The sequence below is a fragment of the Salvia hispanica genome, chromosome 1, assembly GCF_029641045.1.
Source record: "Salvia hispanica isolate PSC_SH4W2 chromosome 1, Shi_PSC_v1, whole genome shotgun sequence".
Taxonomy (NCBI): domain Eukaryota; kingdom Viridiplantae; phylum Streptophyta; class Magnoliopsida; order Lamiales; family Lamiaceae; genus Salvia; species Salvia hispanica.
Window position 1 is genome coordinate 68,807,654 of NC_142692.1, and position 16,952 is coordinate 68,824,605.

General features: G+C 34.4%; 2 protein-coding genes across 3 annotated transcripts; both read left to right on the forward strand.

Annotated features, from left to right (window-relative positions):
- Positions 1-9,753: 9,753 nt before the first annotated feature.
- Positions 9,754-10,500, forward strand: LOC125223913 (uncharacterized). The gene has a single exon (XM_048127219.2). The coding sequence runs from the start codon at positions 9,780-9,782 to the stop codon at positions 10,374-10,376; it is 597 nt and encodes a 198-aa protein (XP_047983176.1). The 5' UTR covers positions 9,754-9,779; the 3' UTR covers positions 10,377-10,500.
- Positions 10,501-11,511: 1,011 nt separating this feature from the next.
- LOC125185107 (peptidyl-prolyl cis-trans isomerase FKBP62-like) lies at positions 11,512-16,869 on the forward strand. 2 transcript variants are annotated; one of them, XM_048081590.2, is made up of 13 exons: positions 11,512-11,958; positions 12,476-12,565; positions 12,677-12,934; positions 13,045-13,125; positions 13,214-13,294; positions 13,801-13,995; positions 14,533-14,622; positions 15,110-15,285; positions 15,485-15,607; positions 15,686-15,832; positions 16,083-16,210; positions 16,316-16,436; positions 16,636-16,869. In XM_048081590.2, exons 1-13 carry the CDS (start codon positions 11,760-11,762, stop codon positions 16,726-16,728), a joined length of 1,782 nt encoding a protein of 593 aa, XP_047937547.1. In that variant the 5' UTR covers positions 11,512-11,759; the 3' UTR covers positions 16,729-16,869. The 2 variants fall into 2 exon arrangements, with proteins under 2 accessions (XP_047937547.1, XP_047937548.1); XM_048081591.2 differs by having other exon boundaries at positions 11,819-11,958; positions 12,471-12,565.
- The last annotated feature ends 83 nt before the right edge of the window (positions 16,870-16,952 follow it).

Consider the following 16,952-nt stretch of genomic DNA (forward strand, 5'->3'; position numbering starts at 1 on the left):
AATGTGTAAGATATATACTGAAAAGTGATGTATATTTTAAATTTGGTGTAAAAAGTATGAGTAAAATTACTTTCTGGTATAACATAAACTCAAAAATAGATTTGAGTTTGATGTGAATGGTTGGAAATTTGTCTGAATGTACTGATAATATTGTTATCCTCAATAAATATGTGTGTGTTGTGTATGTTTGTGTTTTAATAGGTTGGAGAAATCAAGAATTTGGGGATTGAAGAAATAAGTTGTGAAGGAGTGTCAAATGAAGAATGTCTGAAGATGAGGGCTTTGGCTATCGATCTTGATTACACCCCCCCAAAAGATGATCCAGGCCATAATCACCCCCCCAAAAGGCCATAATCATTACCTAATGATTGTTTTGATTTCTCATGTTTAATGTCATTTCATAGTAAAAGGATTATATGAGAGGTTTATTTTTCTTGCATTATGAGTATCTTGGGTTTATACCGCCGTTCTTTTCAATTTTATGACTATTTTGTGCTTGCTAGTAAATGGAATTATTAATCATAAATCCTATCCACATTCATGATATAATAGAAAAATTAATTTTTTTTATAATTGTACGTATATAAAAATCATGGTCTCAAAAAATATAGTATAAGAGCATTCAATTTTTAATTTATTTATTTGTTTTATTTATTATATATTATAATTAATTTAAACTAATAACTTTTATTATACATATTATAATCAAATTTAGTATAAAATTAAATTTAATTACAATATTCATTAAATTTTAAAACTACATAATTATAATCTTAAAATTACACATTACTGAAATAAAAACTCATAATTGACCCTAAACGTTAGACCAATTTATGATATTTATCCACTCAATTTACCTGAATATGATTTATTCAATTGTAACAATAGTAATAGCTGTAATTAGCTTGATTGATGATATTTACCATACGAATCTGATCGGCTATTTCAAACCCCCTTTCCCATTTTCTATAAATTAAGCCATTGAAAATTGGTTTATTCATCACTTCTCATAGTAATACCCAAAAAATGGAGTTCAAAATCATCAACTTTTTTGTCATTTGCACTCTTCTATTTTCATTGACGTGTGCCTCTCGCCCTAATCCATCTACCATTGATACTGTGAGTTTTAGATTCGATAAATTTTATAAAAGAATGTTAAAATGTGCCATATTATTTACTTTTGCAAGGTTTTTTTTTTTTTTTTTTTTTTTTTTTTTGCTTGCTATTTATGGGTATTTTGACCATTAGTGTATTTTGTAATTAATTTGTTTTTTGGAAGATCTCATTCAACTTTGACTTGTTGTGAGATCACTCCAATAGTTGCTTTTGTTGTGCGTAGTCAAAGGATAAAATATTTGTTTTTGTTACTATTATTATGTTAGTCCTGATTTTTTGGCTCAATATTTATTTAATTGATATGTTACTCTTGATATTTGGCTCAATATTTATTTAATTGAAATAGTGACTATTATTCATTCCAATTACTTTGAATTTCAAATTAGTGTATCCTCAATACTGTTAGAGCACTCCCAATGGAGTTCCCTTATTTCTCCCTTATTTCTCCCTAACTCCTGCCACATCAGCGCCACATCAGCATCACATTTTATCCCCAGTTTTTAGCCAACCCCTACAATGGTTTCTCCCTTATTTCTCCCTTATTTCTCCCTAACTCAACATTTCATTTTTACATCATCACTAATTTAATTGTTTTATTTTTATATATAATAAAGCTAGCTTATTTAATTTATAAAGATAAATCAAATAAATAGTAATAAAGTTCGTTGTATTAAACACGGGTACACATTACAACGAAGAAAATTAAAAAAAAAAAAAGTACACGAATGGAAATAAAAAATCAAAAAAAAAATTCAAAGAAAAAAAAATTCAAGGGCGGTGGGCGCGGTTTCTATTTGCCCACAATTCTTCGATGATATCGTGTTGTAGTGCTTGATGGGCCTCCTTCTGGTGTATGTCCATGAACGCCTGGAACCGTTCATGTTCGTTGTGCGGTACACCCTGGCGGGCGGACTCGGTTGAGACACCGTGACTCGATGATGCAACACTTGGGTCGTTGGTGACGTCGAGGACGCCTTCGTGTTCATCTTCGATGATCATGTTATGCATGATGATGCACGCATACATGATATCGGCAATATCCCCCTGGTAGAAAAAGCGCGTCGGACCCTTTACCAGTGCAAATCGCGATTGGAGCACCCCAAATGCCCTCTCCACATCCTTGCGCGCAGACTCTTGCGCTCGGGCAAAATACCTTCTTCTATCTCCGAGTGGGCATCTGATCGTCTTCAGAAACACGGGCCATTGCGGATAGATGCCGTCAGCCAGGTAGTACCCCATGTTATGCACATTGCCATTGGCCGTGAATTCGATGGAGGGGCCTAATCCGTTGATCCGCTCGTTGAAAAGGGGCGAGGAATTGAGAACATTTAGGTCGTTGTTCGACCCGGCTATACCAAAATAAGCATGCCAAATCCAAAGCCGTTGGTCGGCAACGGCTTCAAGAATGATGGTGGGATGCGTACCTTTGTAGCCGGTAGTAAACTGGCCTCGCCACGCGGTTGGGCAGTTCTTCCACTGCCAGTGCATACAGTCGATGCTGCCGAGCATCCCCGGAAAGCCGTGGGTCCTCCAGTGCCAATCCAGTAGGAACTGGCAGTCAGCTGCGTCCGGCGAGCGAAGGTAGTGCTCCCCAAATATCTCTCGCACGCCCTGACAGAAATTCTTCAGGCACTCGTTGCCAGTCGTCTCGCCGCATTGCAGATACTCATCGAACATGTCGGCGGACCCTCCATATGCCAACTGCCGGATGGCAACAGTGCATTTCTGTAGGGGCGATAGTCCGGGCTTCCCTGCTGCGTCTCGCTGGAGCCGGAACTCGGGGTAACGCGCGGACAACGCATTAACAATGCGCAGGAAGAGGGAGCGGCGCATTCTGAACCGGCGACGAAATACATCTGCCGGATAACGTGGTTCCTCCGCGAAATAATCGGCGAACAGCCGATCGTGCGCACCAGTGTGGTTGCGAGGGATGTATCGGCGCCGCCGGCGGATTGGCCGTTGGGGGGGTGGCTGCTGCATTCGAGCGATCTCGCTTTGTATGCAGCGGGAGATATAGTTGTTGATTGGGTTGTTGGCGAAACCCGCTACATCCCATCCGGTGGGAGCGGGAGGTACCTCTTCTTCGGAAGAAGAATGTGATATTTCCTCGTCGGACTGAGCACGAGACGATGAATCAGAACTCATTTAATAAAGATGGAGAGAAAAAAGATTGAAAATTTGTGTGAATGAAGTTTGTGGGTGATGAATGGAGGAAGAGGATGAAATATTTATAGGGGTGGGATAAAATAGCCGTTCGGCCAAAAAAAAAAAAAAAAATTTTAAAAATCGCCGATTATCGCCGAGCGTCGCCCACAGTGGCCGGCGATCGCTCGGCGATAATCCGGCGATAAATCGCCACTCGGCGAAGCAACGGTAACATTATCGCCGAATTATCGCCGACTTCGCCACAATGGCCGGCGATAATTCGGCGATAATCGGCGATTTATCGCCGAGAATTCGCCACCTCCATTGGGAGTGCTCTTATTAATTAAGATTTGTATGTGTGTGTGTTGTGTTTGCTCTTTAAATAGGATGGAGAGGTTGAGAATTTGGGGACTAAAGAAATAAGCTGTGAAGGAGTGTCAAATGAAGATTGTTTCGTAAAAATGAATATGACAGCTCAACTTGATTACACTGAACCAAGAGCCCACCGACGTCAGATTCACCCTCCCGGTGATGGCATCGTCCCATAAAAATTTGTGTACTTTTAATTTTTCGTCCGTTTCATAAAAATATGAGCATTTTTATTCATATAAAGTTATCTCATTTTATTATCATTATACATCAACTTATTTACAACTTATACCATCATTAAAACACTAACAATAATAGAGGTCTCATTATTCACTAACATAGTATGCCCATTTTTATGGGGCAGAGAGAGTATTAAATGCAAACCTATTTTAGTATAAATGTCACAATTATACAGTAAATTTAACTTAATTATTTATACTAAATTCAAATTCCAATAAGTATTTCCTATTCACTTGCTTTTTGTAATTTTTTAACTATACCTATATATATTTTATCTAAATTACATACTAGTCTCAAAGCACATTAAAAATATTATGACAATATTTAAAAATAAATTTAAAGATACCACAATTACATAAAACATACTCCCTCCGTCCCCGATTAAGAGTCACACTTTTCCATTTCGGTCCGTCCCCAATTAAGAGTCACACTTCATTTTTACCATAAATAGTAAGTAGGTCCCACATTCCACTAACTCAATTCACTCACATTTTATTATAAAACTAATATAAAAAATAAGTCCCACATTCCACTAATGAAGAGTATGACTCTTAATCGGGGACGGAGGGAATACTACACCATACACATAAAACATAAATTTCATAGTATATTCAGTATTTCATTTTATTACACAAATCTATTCTAATTTCTTAATTTAATAATCAATTAAATTTATAGATTAAGTAAGGAGTAAGACAAGAGGCAAACACAGACACTCCTCCAACCAGGTGATCATATTTCCTGTGGTGATGCATTTTTTATTAGCACTAAACAAACCTTACGTATATATACCTAGTATATATGGTATAGCTAAAGGTGAATACCGAATATCAAGAGAATTTGGTGATTGAAAAAATAAGTTGCGAAGGAGTGTCAAATGAAGAGTGTTTGAAGATGAAGGCTTTGATCCAGGCCATAATCATTAGCCCTAAAAGTTAGGGAAATCTCTCTCTTCATAACCTAATGATTGTGTCATTTCATAGTAAAAGTATTATACGAGAGGTTTATTTTTCTTGCATTATGAGTATCTTGGGTTTATACCGCCGTTCTTATCAATTTTATGCTGTTGTGATTGCTAGTAAACGAAATTATTGATCATAAATCCTATCCACATTCATGACATGATAATAGAAAAAAAAATATATAATTATAATTGAATGTATATAAAATCATGGGTTCAAAATAGTATTTTATTATACATATTATAATCAAATTTAGTATAAAATTAAACTTAATTACAATAATCATTGAATTTTAAAATTACATAATTATAATCTTAAGATTACACATTACTGAAATAAAAACCCATAATTAACCCTAAACGTTGGAACAATTTTATCCACTCAATTTACCTGAATATGATTTATTCAATTGTAACAATATAATAGTTGTAATTCGCTTGATTTATGATATTTACCATACGAATCTGGCGGGCTATAAATTAAGCCAATGAAAACTGGTTTATTCATCACTTCTCAATACCCAAAAAATGGAGTTCAAAATCAACTTTTTTGTCATTTGCACTCTTCTATTTTCATTGACGTGTGCCTCTCGCCCTAATCCATCTACCATTGCTACTGTGAGTTTTAGATTTGATGTTAATTTGGTTTAGTTATTTACTTTTGCAAGGTTAATTTTTTTTTTTTTGCTATTTATGGGTATTTGACCATTAGTGTATTTTGTAATTTGTTTTTTGGAAGATCTCCTTCAACTTTGACTTTTACGGAAAATATTTGTTTTTGTTACTATTCCTGATTTTTTGGCTCAATATTTATCTAATTGAAATACTATTATGTTACTTCTGATTTTTGGCTCAATACTTATTTAATTGAAATAGTGATTATTATTCATTCCAATTACATTGTTTTTTCAAATTAGTGTATCGTGACTGTTATTAATTATGATTTGTGTGTGTGTTGTTTTTGCTCTTCAAATAGGATGGAGAGGTTGAGAATTTGGGGACTAAAGAAATAAGCTGTGAAGGAGTGTCAAATGAAGACTGTTTCATTAAAATGAATTTGGCAGCTCAACTTGATTACGCTGCTCCAAGAGCCCACGAACGTCAGATTCACCCTTTCCCCGGTGATGGTCTCGTCCCATAAAAATTTGCGTACTTTTTTATTTTCGTCCGTTTCATAAAAATGAGTATTTTTATTCATGGAAAGTTATCGCAATTTATTATCCGTATACATCAACTTATTTGCAACTTATACCACTATTAAAACACTAATATTAACGAGGGTCCAACTATTCACTAACATTACCTTAACTACCATTCTCCTCTTTTATCTTACGTTACCAATTTTGACTTAATTCTCGTATCATATCATATGCCCATATTTTTATTGGACATAGAGAGTATTAAACGCAAACCTATTTTAGTATAATTGTCACATTATATAGTGATTTAAACTTAATTATTTATGCTAAATTCAAATTTCAATGAGTATTTCCTATTCACTTGCTTTTTGTAATTTTTTTACTATACCTATATATTTTATCTAAATTACATACTAATCCCACGACACATTAAAAATATTATGATACTAATATTTAAAATAATTTAAAGATACTACAATTACATAAAACACTTCACCAAAAACACAAAACATAAATTTTATAGTATATTCAGTACTACTAGTATTTAATTAATTTAAACTTCCTATATATAAAAATTGGCCTAAGTTTAATAAACGTTCCAAAATGATAAAACTAGTTTATTTTTTATGGTCACGATATTTTCGACAATCTTGAGTTAACTCAGATGCGGGCCCACATAACCTAACTTGTTTTGAATTCACAAGAATATCACGTTTTGGTATTAGTAGCTGCGGCAGCCATCAAATTGGCTTTATCTGCCTAAACTTTTCCTTAGTAGAAGCAAGTGCTTGAATTGATTGAGAAAAATCTAACTTCTAGAATATTTATTTATGTTTCAAAGGATTTTGAAATATCTCTATATATCTTAATCATTGGGGAAAGGTATTTAATTATTACAATCAAATTCTCTCTCAGTTACTTAAAAAGTAGACAATATTTAAATCGACATAAGTTTTGATGCACAATAGCAGAGTAAGAGAGAAAATAGAAAAAAGTTATTGGAATATTGTAAATAGAGAATGAGACCCACTTTACTAGATAGAAAAAAGTTTTTTAATAGAATTGTTCTATTTTTAAGGACAGAGAAAGTAGAATATAGTGTTACTAGTGCTTGGTTTGTTAATTTTTTTTTGTTCTATGGGATGATTTTGTTGTTTGGAATCTTTAGAGTAATTCTTCATTAATATCTGTAATGATTCGAACATCCAGGTAAAAGAGAAACTTCTTATCAACTAAATTGGGGAAATCTTGTTGTCTTCGTCATCAATATTTGACATTATTTTTTAGTTTGGCTCATGATTCGTCAAACATTTTAAGACCATCTCCAACCATACTCCAAAAATGAGTTTTGGTGTAGAAATTTTCCCCAACCATACACCAAACTCAAACTCATTTTTAGCATTTTTTTCAAACAACACCAAATATGGTGTTACTGCAAAAATTTTGTGAGACAAAAATTCAAAAATGGTGTAAATTTTGAATTTGGTGAAATGGTTGGAATAAAACCAGTACTTTTTAGTGTGACGTAAACTAAAAAATGGGTTTGAGTTTCGTGTAAATAGTTGGAGATTAGTCTAAGTTTAAAATGATTTCCAAAGCCCAGTGGATTAAATGAACAATTAGGGTCCAATTAAAGTAAATAAAGACTTAGTAATAAAGAAATCAAAGACTTTAACATGGAGTACTATTTTAAACCAAAAAAAGGATTCTACGTAATAGAGAATCTTGCAAAATATAATTATAACTTAAACTAGTTATATTCTAACATCAGAGTGAAAGTTGCAACTGATTCGTATTCAAAATTTTGAAAACGAATTCTCTATCTAATTTAATTTGTGTAGTCTAATGTCTGTATATATTTTATATGCACTTATTCATAATTAACTATAGAATTGTGAATATAAGATTGTTCTTATGTGACTACTTCATCTTTTTTATCTGCCATATCAGCATTGATTTAGGCTGACTAGTTGGAAATAAAATCAAATGATATTGAAACATACATAAATTTTTTCGTAAAATTAAAATTTGGTCAAAGTTCAATAATTTACCTGCGGAATTCAATTTAATTAAGTTAAAAAAAATATCCTTATAACTTCTGTTGTTTTTCATATTTGACTAACTAAAATTTCGTCTTGTTCATTAAAACATATAATAAAGTAACGTGTATCTTACAATATATATATTATACTCTCTTCAAACTTCCTATACTTTTGCACCTAATCTTCTTAAATGTATTTAATTACATTATCGATTAGAAGTAGACAAAGTCACACGTACGTAAAGCTTAATAAATCAATTAATTCAACATCACATCAACTCACCTTGTTTTTCAAACTTGTATAATTCAAATTAAATGCAACTTATACCCTCCTACAATTACAACTTCCATTTCGTCGGTTTCTAATATTAAAAACTTGTAATATTAATTAGATTAAAAACCTTTTTTAAAAAGGTTAGATAAAAAAATTAAATCATGCTAAGATTTAAGCAAATGGAGACAAATTCAATCTTTTTAAGTTCCATGAGATGAAAAGTAGAAAACCACACCCACACATCAAGTCAAAGAATTGACACTAATCATAGAATTCAATTCCTATTAATGTTACTTTTTATCATTCAATTTTGGCACACTTATTTAATCCAATCCGTGGGCTTGACCCCCCCTATTTCTTAATTAGTCGGCGGCCTATTGAAATATTTTCGTCTCTAGCTCTCATAATTTTCCTTTATTTCTTTGATGGAAAAATAGAGTAGAATTTATGACAAATAATAGCATATTGTTTTCTATTTGGGTCTGATTTTTTTTAGTTCGGTTGTTATTTTTCTTCTATAGTGATTTTAGATATCATCATTACTTTTATCTATGCATTATATTTTTTTATTATTATTTCTATTCTTCATCGTTTTTATACTACTATTATCAATTGCTCGTGTCATGATTTTGCTTGCGTGGCGCAACAAAATTGAATTCTCGTCATTATTATATGTGTACCACTATTTAGGAATAGTCTAATACTCCAAATTACACGTAAATATTTCATACTCCGTACTTATCAATAATACTATTTGAATAATATCTCAACTTTCAATGAATAGTAGTATCTCTTAATCAATATACTATTTGCTAAATATGGATGGAAAAAATATTAATTATCTAGCGTTCATAAAATAGCTTGAATATTAGAAATAATATTTTTAATAATTGAGTGTAAATGTCATTTTTTGCTCATCTCAAACTAAATAAAACATTGGCAAGAAATCTTGTATGAAAGCTCTTTTATTTATTTATATTAATAGGGATATGATTAAATGAAAACTCTAAATATTGTACAAACTCAAAACTATGATCTGGATTATTGAAAAATATCAACAGATCACAAAAAAGCATGAAAATGTCAACAAAATTTCAACGGTAGTCAATGATTGATTGTGTTGATACTTTGTTGACATTAAAATTTTGAAATTTTACACTGTATTAATATTGTATTGAAACCGTGTTGAAGCTTTGTTGAAGAGTTTTAAGTTTGTACAATATATAAGTTTACATTTTATCACTGCCCTATATTAATATATACAAATGGAAGCAAGATTGGACTCCAAAGTGATTACAAATCACCAAATCAACAAAAACTACTAAATTTGAGTTTCATTTAAATAATTTATTGATAGTAGTTTAACAAATATAAAAGATTTGCATTTAATAATCCAGTCAGTTGCCATTCAAGTTTATCCATCCATAGAAAATTAGTCCATGCCATAATTTTCAAACCAAAACTTAGAAAAAAGAGGCTTCTTATTTATTAATTATGAATATATCTTCCAAAACCTTCCACCTACATCCATCCCATTTATACACAATTCAATTTCCTTCTTTCCTCCTTCATAGAGAGATGAATAAAAAATCGAAACAACAAAACCGATTTGTCCGCATAATCACCACTCCATACCGGGCCCTGTGCAAGGCCCGCGACTTCTACGTCCGAAACATGCTCGACTGCGCGAATTCGAATGCGATCGGGCTGCAGAGCTCCGGGCAGGGCGGGCCCGCCCTGCCCCGGAGCTTCAGCACGTCGTCGTCGTCGGCCTCCCGCGACGACGACGCGGACTTCCGCGAGCTGGTCCGGGCCGCCTCGGCCCGGACCGCCGGGCTCGACGCCTACATCAATCAGGAGGAGCGGAAGGCGAGGCCCGGGCCGGGCCGGGCCTTGCCACCGCGGAGCGCCAGCGTGGCAATGGGGAGGATTGATGAGGAGAGGCCAAGTGGATTCTTTGGGGAAGATGTTAAAATTGGTAATTTTAATAATTTTGATAATAGTAGTAATAGAATTGTTGATAGGAAGAGTGGATTGAAATATCCAAGGAGCAAAAGTGATGCCGTGGTGGTCAGAACGACGTTGTTTTGATGTTTTTATTTATTTTGGAAATTAGATTGCAAAAATTTTAGATTTATGTTTATCAATAGGAGTATTAGACATGCTCCAAATTGAATTGTTGTTAATAATGATAGAATTTGGGATTGTTCGGTTATTCGAGATTGCATTTGGCTGAGATATTTCTACCTCCATTTGATGTGGTTGGTATTTTTTCTTTGAGATTTTTAATTTTTTTGTGATTTTTTAATGATTTGGTGTAATTAGATTTTCGTATTTATGTAGATTAATCTTTACTCTTAATAAAACATTTTGATGTTCATGTAAATTATGACTTTAATATGTAAAATTCATCGATCATTGAATATAAAGCATCCACGAATCATCCAAGAAGAATGACTGAAAAAAATAACAAAATTAATAGAGATGGAGAAAAGAAGTAAAGAACGATAAATAAACTACATAAAATTAGAAAAATAAAATTAAGAATAGCACGTAATCATTTTTGTTTATCAATTCTTCTATGGTTCTTCTACCTCTATTTGAAATTTCAATTTCATCTAAGTATATTTAGTAAATAAAAGTCAATTTTGAAAGTATTAGATTTTTTTAATTTTAAGGTTCCATTCTACTATGTTTTTTCTACTTTAGGAAGGATATACAATAATGATTCTCATAATAGAAACTCATTTTACATTATAATTTTGGAAAAAAACACTTTGGGTGTATGCACTTTTTAAACCAAATGCAGAAGGTGTTTGGTGTGCATGTTATAAAAAATGACAAATTATTACTCAAGTGGTTTATGACTTATGAGAACAACTTATATATGTTTGTGACTCTATGACACTTACAAATCTTGGCCATTGTTAGGAGGGTATGGTCTCGAACCATACCTAATCCGCGAACTAATCGCCCCTTCTCAAATGATAGTCGTGGAAAACTCGATATAAAAGAATGCAAATCCGGTATTTGTGGTTGGCACCGCCAAGATCAGCTCTTAGCAGCGTGGATACTGTCGTACCTCTATTAAAGACACATGGAAAATCATAGTCAATTTTCTTGAGTTAATCAAAAGCAAAAGCCATGTAGTATAAATTTAAACCCGAACCTTGAAAAAGAATGTTCGTTGTTTTTCAGTTAGCTGGATGTGGGAGCACGGTCGGTGTACAAATGCGAGCAAATCCAAATTTCAAGAATTTCCGAACTAATTTTTAAAGTTGCGAGATAGACGACCAAATTACACTATTTTTATTCCAAAAATTTGCTCTGTTTTTTCATTTTGCAGTTTAAAGAAAATTTTACATCTTTCTAGAAAAAGAGATGAACTGCAGTGACGATAAACTGCTTCTGATCGCCAAAAAGGGGGAAATTCCAAAAACCTAATTTCAAAATCTCAATTCCGAGACAGCAAGCATGGTGCAATTCTCGAAAGTGAACATCAAGGATTTCGTAGAAGAAGACGATGACGAAGAAGAGCCGGGTGAAGAGGTCGAATCGGCGCCGCCGCTGAAAGTGGGGGAAGAGAGGGAAATTGGCTCGAAAGGGATCAGGAAGAGGCTCGTGAAGAGTGGAGTAGGTTGGGAGACACCTCAATTCGGCGATGAAGTTACAAGTAAGAGATCTGTGTTTGTATGCTGCGGCATTCATCTGTATAGCTTTTGTTTTTGATTTTCTGATGGTTTATTAGTTTGATCATTTACCTTTATCATACGGAAAAATTATGCATTTTCTGCACGAATGCTTGCGTTAATAGCAAATTAACTGTGTGCAATCGTGCATTTTCCTTCAATTCCGGTGGTGAATGGTGTGTCTGAAGCTGCATTATTGCTTGAGCTGTCTTATTCTATTTTCATGTAGTAGTATAACTTTTCCATGGTCTAAGGATGTATGTTTGGGCAAGGTAATTCATTATGAAGGTTTAGGCCAGCTCCATTAGTGAGGGTTTGTATCTCGGATACACAAGGCTTAGATCTAGTGGAAAAGGAAGATCTTTCCTGTTTGTTAATAATTCTCACTTTGAGCTTTTAGTTGAGTTTTATGTTCGGAAGCAGCGGCTTGCTTGTTTTTTGTTTAATTTACTCTTCACAATTTGAAATTAACCGCCTTTTGTGTTGTGTTTTGAAGTATAGTTCACTATGTGGGGACTTTATGTGAGGATGGGAGCATTTTTGCCTCAACAAGGACAACGAATGAGCCTGTCACTTTCAAGCTTGGACATGGTCAGTTGTCACACCATGTGGACGTCGTCACGGGAGTCTTTGCCTTATAATGTTCAAGATTTCTCTCTTTTGGTTGTGTAGAAATTTATGGATTTTCTGTTGGTCGTATAGGGAACATAGTTGGTGGATTGGACCATGGAATTATTACAATGAAGAAAGGGGAAATTGCATCTTTCATGCTGCAGCCAGAACTAGCATATGGAGTATCAGGAACAGCTGGTGTACCTTCTAATTCTGTTGTTCAATTTGAAGTAGATCTTTTATCATGGATTACTGTAGTGGACATCTGCAAGGATGGTGGAATTATCAAGAAAATCCTGGAGACTGGGGAACAGATTGGGCCTCCTGGTGACTTGGATGAAGTTTGTGGTATTTTTATTTGACATTCTTTGTTTAACTTGAGTTTCAGTTTTGACTATAATGTTTGTAATGTTCCCATGAACTTAGTTTTGCTTCTAATGGCATTTACTATGTTCTAGTTAGTTACAAGGCTATGCTGGGTGATGGTACCATTGTTGCAGAAACACCCGAAGAGGGCATTGAATTTTATGTTGAAGATGGTATGCCGTGTTCATTAATTTGCATTTGTTTTTTGCAGAAGTTTTACTCCACATTTCATATAAGTTAACAAGAATCTTCTTCTTTTAGGCCACTTCTGTCCTGCATTGACCAAAGCTCTTAAGACTATGAAGAGGGGAGAAAGGGTCAGTTTGATTGTTCAGCCACAGTGTAGGTTCTCAAACTTATCTTTCTATTTATAAGCGTAGATCCAGTTTCTGAAGTTCCCTGTTCCCTGATCTTGTTGCCTGAGCTTCTAGAGCAGCATTTTGTACTCCAATATATAGTGAATATATGAAAACCTGGGTAAACTATGGAACTGAAAGATCATGACTTATATCAATCCTTGGCTAGCTTTCGAGCCTTCTGGAGAAGACTTTAAGAGAAGAAATGGAAAGTAGTGCACTGAAAACTAAGATATCTGTCTGTATTTGTGGGAAGAATTGGACCCGATCTTGTCATTTTTATAGGACTCTTGATATATTTCTTTGCAGCTCATATGTTTCTATTACACGGGTTTTCAAGTTATGTTTTGATTACTTTTATTGCTTTATAGAGATAAAATTGATTTCTAAGTTTAAATTTTGTAGTAATTGATAAATATTTCTTCATCACCCTGATGTATCAAGGATTTGTATTTAATGTTTAATATCAATCTATTAATCTAATTACTTCAGATGCCTTTGGGCAGAAGGGTCACAAATCAAACAATGAGCTTCCTGTCATCCCGCCTGATTCTGTCCTGAGCATCTTTGTCAAGTTGCTTTCATTGAAGCCGGTGATAGATGTTACGGGTGATTTGAAAGTCAAAAAGAAGGTCTTGAAGGAAGGTGAAGGCACAGTCACTGCTAATGACGGTGCTACTGTTACTAGTAAGTATTTCAGATCCTAACATTCTCTCTAAATTTATTGTCTCAGTTTCAACTAGTTTTGTGAGGTTTAAACCTACAGATTGACAAATATGTAATAGTACTTCCCCTAGTGTGGTTACTCCTATATTGATTGTAATTTTTGTGAAAGAGACGATGGTTTTTGGAATTTCTTTTAGTTATCATCCACTTTGAAAATTTCCTTTATGGGACACTTTTGAATTCATGCTGTACTCATTCGTGTCCTTCTATCCCGCAAGCCTTACAATTTTCTGTATTCTACTCAAGCTCGTTGGACTATTACAAGAAAGCCAATTTAGTCTTAGGCCCCAAACAAGCAGTCCCCATTTGGGCAACACAACATGGCAAATAGTTAAGTTGGTGCAGCACATGCAGTCCCCATTTGTTCGGTTTTTTCAGTTGATATAAATCCTGATGTTATTTCTACATACACGAGAGACAAGTGAATTTCAGTAATAACTTGCTACAGCCTTTTCATCTTGAGTTCTTGACATGTAATATATGTCTCCAACTTTGCAGTTAGGTATACTGCTATGCTAGAGGATGGCACTGTGTTTGAGAGAAAGGGTTTTGGTGATGAGCAGCCATTGCAGTTCATCACGGATGAAGGTAGGTTTGCCACAAATAATTCCTGTATAGTCACTGACCTGGCTTACTATTCTATGAGTTTTCCACTCATGGGCCAACTTAAAACAGAATATAATACTCCCTCCGTCCCATAAAAGATGTCTCACTTTCCTTTTTAGTTTGTCCCACTAAAGATGTCACATTTCCATTTTTAGAAAAAAGTTATCTCACATTAATTTAAATATTGTATTTTCTCCCTCGACTTAACTAACAAAACAAAACCTCCTAAAATCCCGTGCCGTCCCACAAGTGTGACATCTTTTGTGGGACGGAGGGAGTACATAAGTATCAAGCAAGAATGCATTAGTTGCTTATATTGCTCTAATATGTTACAGTAGCCGAATTGCAAAATCTTATGCCTAAACTCCTGTTGAATCACTGTAGGCCATATAAATGGCATATGCATTCAAGTAAGTTTTTGTTATCAATATAGGGATATGGTATTTGACTTTCTTTTAATTGGCCGCAGAACAAGTGATTGCTGGACTTGACCGAGCAGTAAGCACAATGAAGAAACATGAACTTTCATTAATAACAATATCACCCGAGTATGGGTTTGGAAACACTGAAGTAAAGATGGAATTTTCTTTGGTTCAACCATCATCAACCATACTGTATGAAGTTGAAATGCTGGATTTCATCAGGGTAATTTCCACAACTTTGGTAGGGAACCTTTTGGAACATTGTTTAAATGAGACATGATATAGCCTTGTTTTGGAATTCAGATGAAAATCTAATCGGTAGTGAATGGAATTTTGAAAGGGAATCTGCTGCATTTCCTATGAGATCTTATTTAGCAGTCTCTGAATAAGTTGTCTGATAATGATCAATTTCATGTAAAAAGGAGAAAGCACCTTGGGAAATGAGTACTCCGGAGAGGATTGAGGCAGCCAACCGGAAGAAAGAAGAAGGCAATCAGCTCTTTAAAATTGGAAAATACCAACGAGCTGCAAAGAAATATGAAAAAGTATGTCAGGCTATATTTGTCTCAATACTAAATAAAATTGCTGTCGAATTATTTTATTTATTCTTCTCTGTCAATCAGGCGGTTGATTATGTCAACCAAGACGTACCTTACACAGATGGTGATGAAAAAATAATTAAGCCCTTGATGATATCATGCTGGTCAAATAGTGCAGCTTGTTGTCTAAAACTGAGTAATTTCAGGGAAGCAATTGATCTATGCTCAAAGGTAATGATACCATCTACTTGTCTTACACAAGTTAACCATTAGACTGAAATTAAATCTATGAGCCATTTAATTCGGTGCACAGTTATTATGAACTAACGAAATACTTTGTGCTATAACACTTGTAACAACCTTCAAACATTAAGAAATTCCCTCAATGTTGTATCGACGATTCTCTCCTCTTTATGCCTATTTTTGGCCGCCGTATACCAAATAATGATTTAGTGCTCTTGATTTTTTGATGGGTTTATAGATCCTGAATGAAGAATCTTGCAATGTGAAAGCCCTGTACAGGAGAGCTCAGGCTTACATGGGCGTCGCAGAATTACTTCCAGCTGAACTAGACATCAAGAAGGCCTTAGAAGTAGATCCTCAGAATAGGTATATATAATATATGTATAACCGAGTTTTGATTTCTGATAATATTAGTCCCTTATGATGCAAAAGCCCCCCTTTTAACAGTCTTGTTCTGTCGCTGATTCTCAGGGAGGTGAAGTTGATGCAGAAGAATCTTAAGCAACTTCAAGCAGAGAAAAATAAGCAAGACGCGAAGCTTTACAGAGCAATGTTTTCAGCAAAATCTGAAGACACTTGCATTGCTGAAAAGGTAAGCTGTTTCTTGTGTTCTGCAGCCCAAATAGTCGATCGTTATTCTCGTAAACTGCTCATTCTGAATTCAGGTTAGAATCTGTCCATGCATCATTAGAATCTGTTGCTGAGCCTTGTTGTGCATCATAACTAGGGGATTTGAGCATAGTGTTCTTGTATTTGAACTCGTCGATATGTTTGTTTTTGGTGTTTTGCAGAGATTGAAGATATCCAACGACGAAGAGGATACTAGCATGCTTGATGAAAGTACTGCAGGAATGATAGTGGAAACTGAAAAGTATAGCTGTTAATTCACTTCTTCGGAAAATGGAGATGAAACTTGATTCTCATCAAACCTTTGTTCACATCACTTATGTATGTGTGCAAACAATATCTAAATTTAATGTGACATAATTTGGAATCTTCAAATTAATAGAAGCTTATTAAGTCAATCAAGATGTAGTGCAATATAGCCTACTATTTTTTTAATATTTGGGAGAACGATTGATAGATTTTTATCCTTTAATCCTTCCAT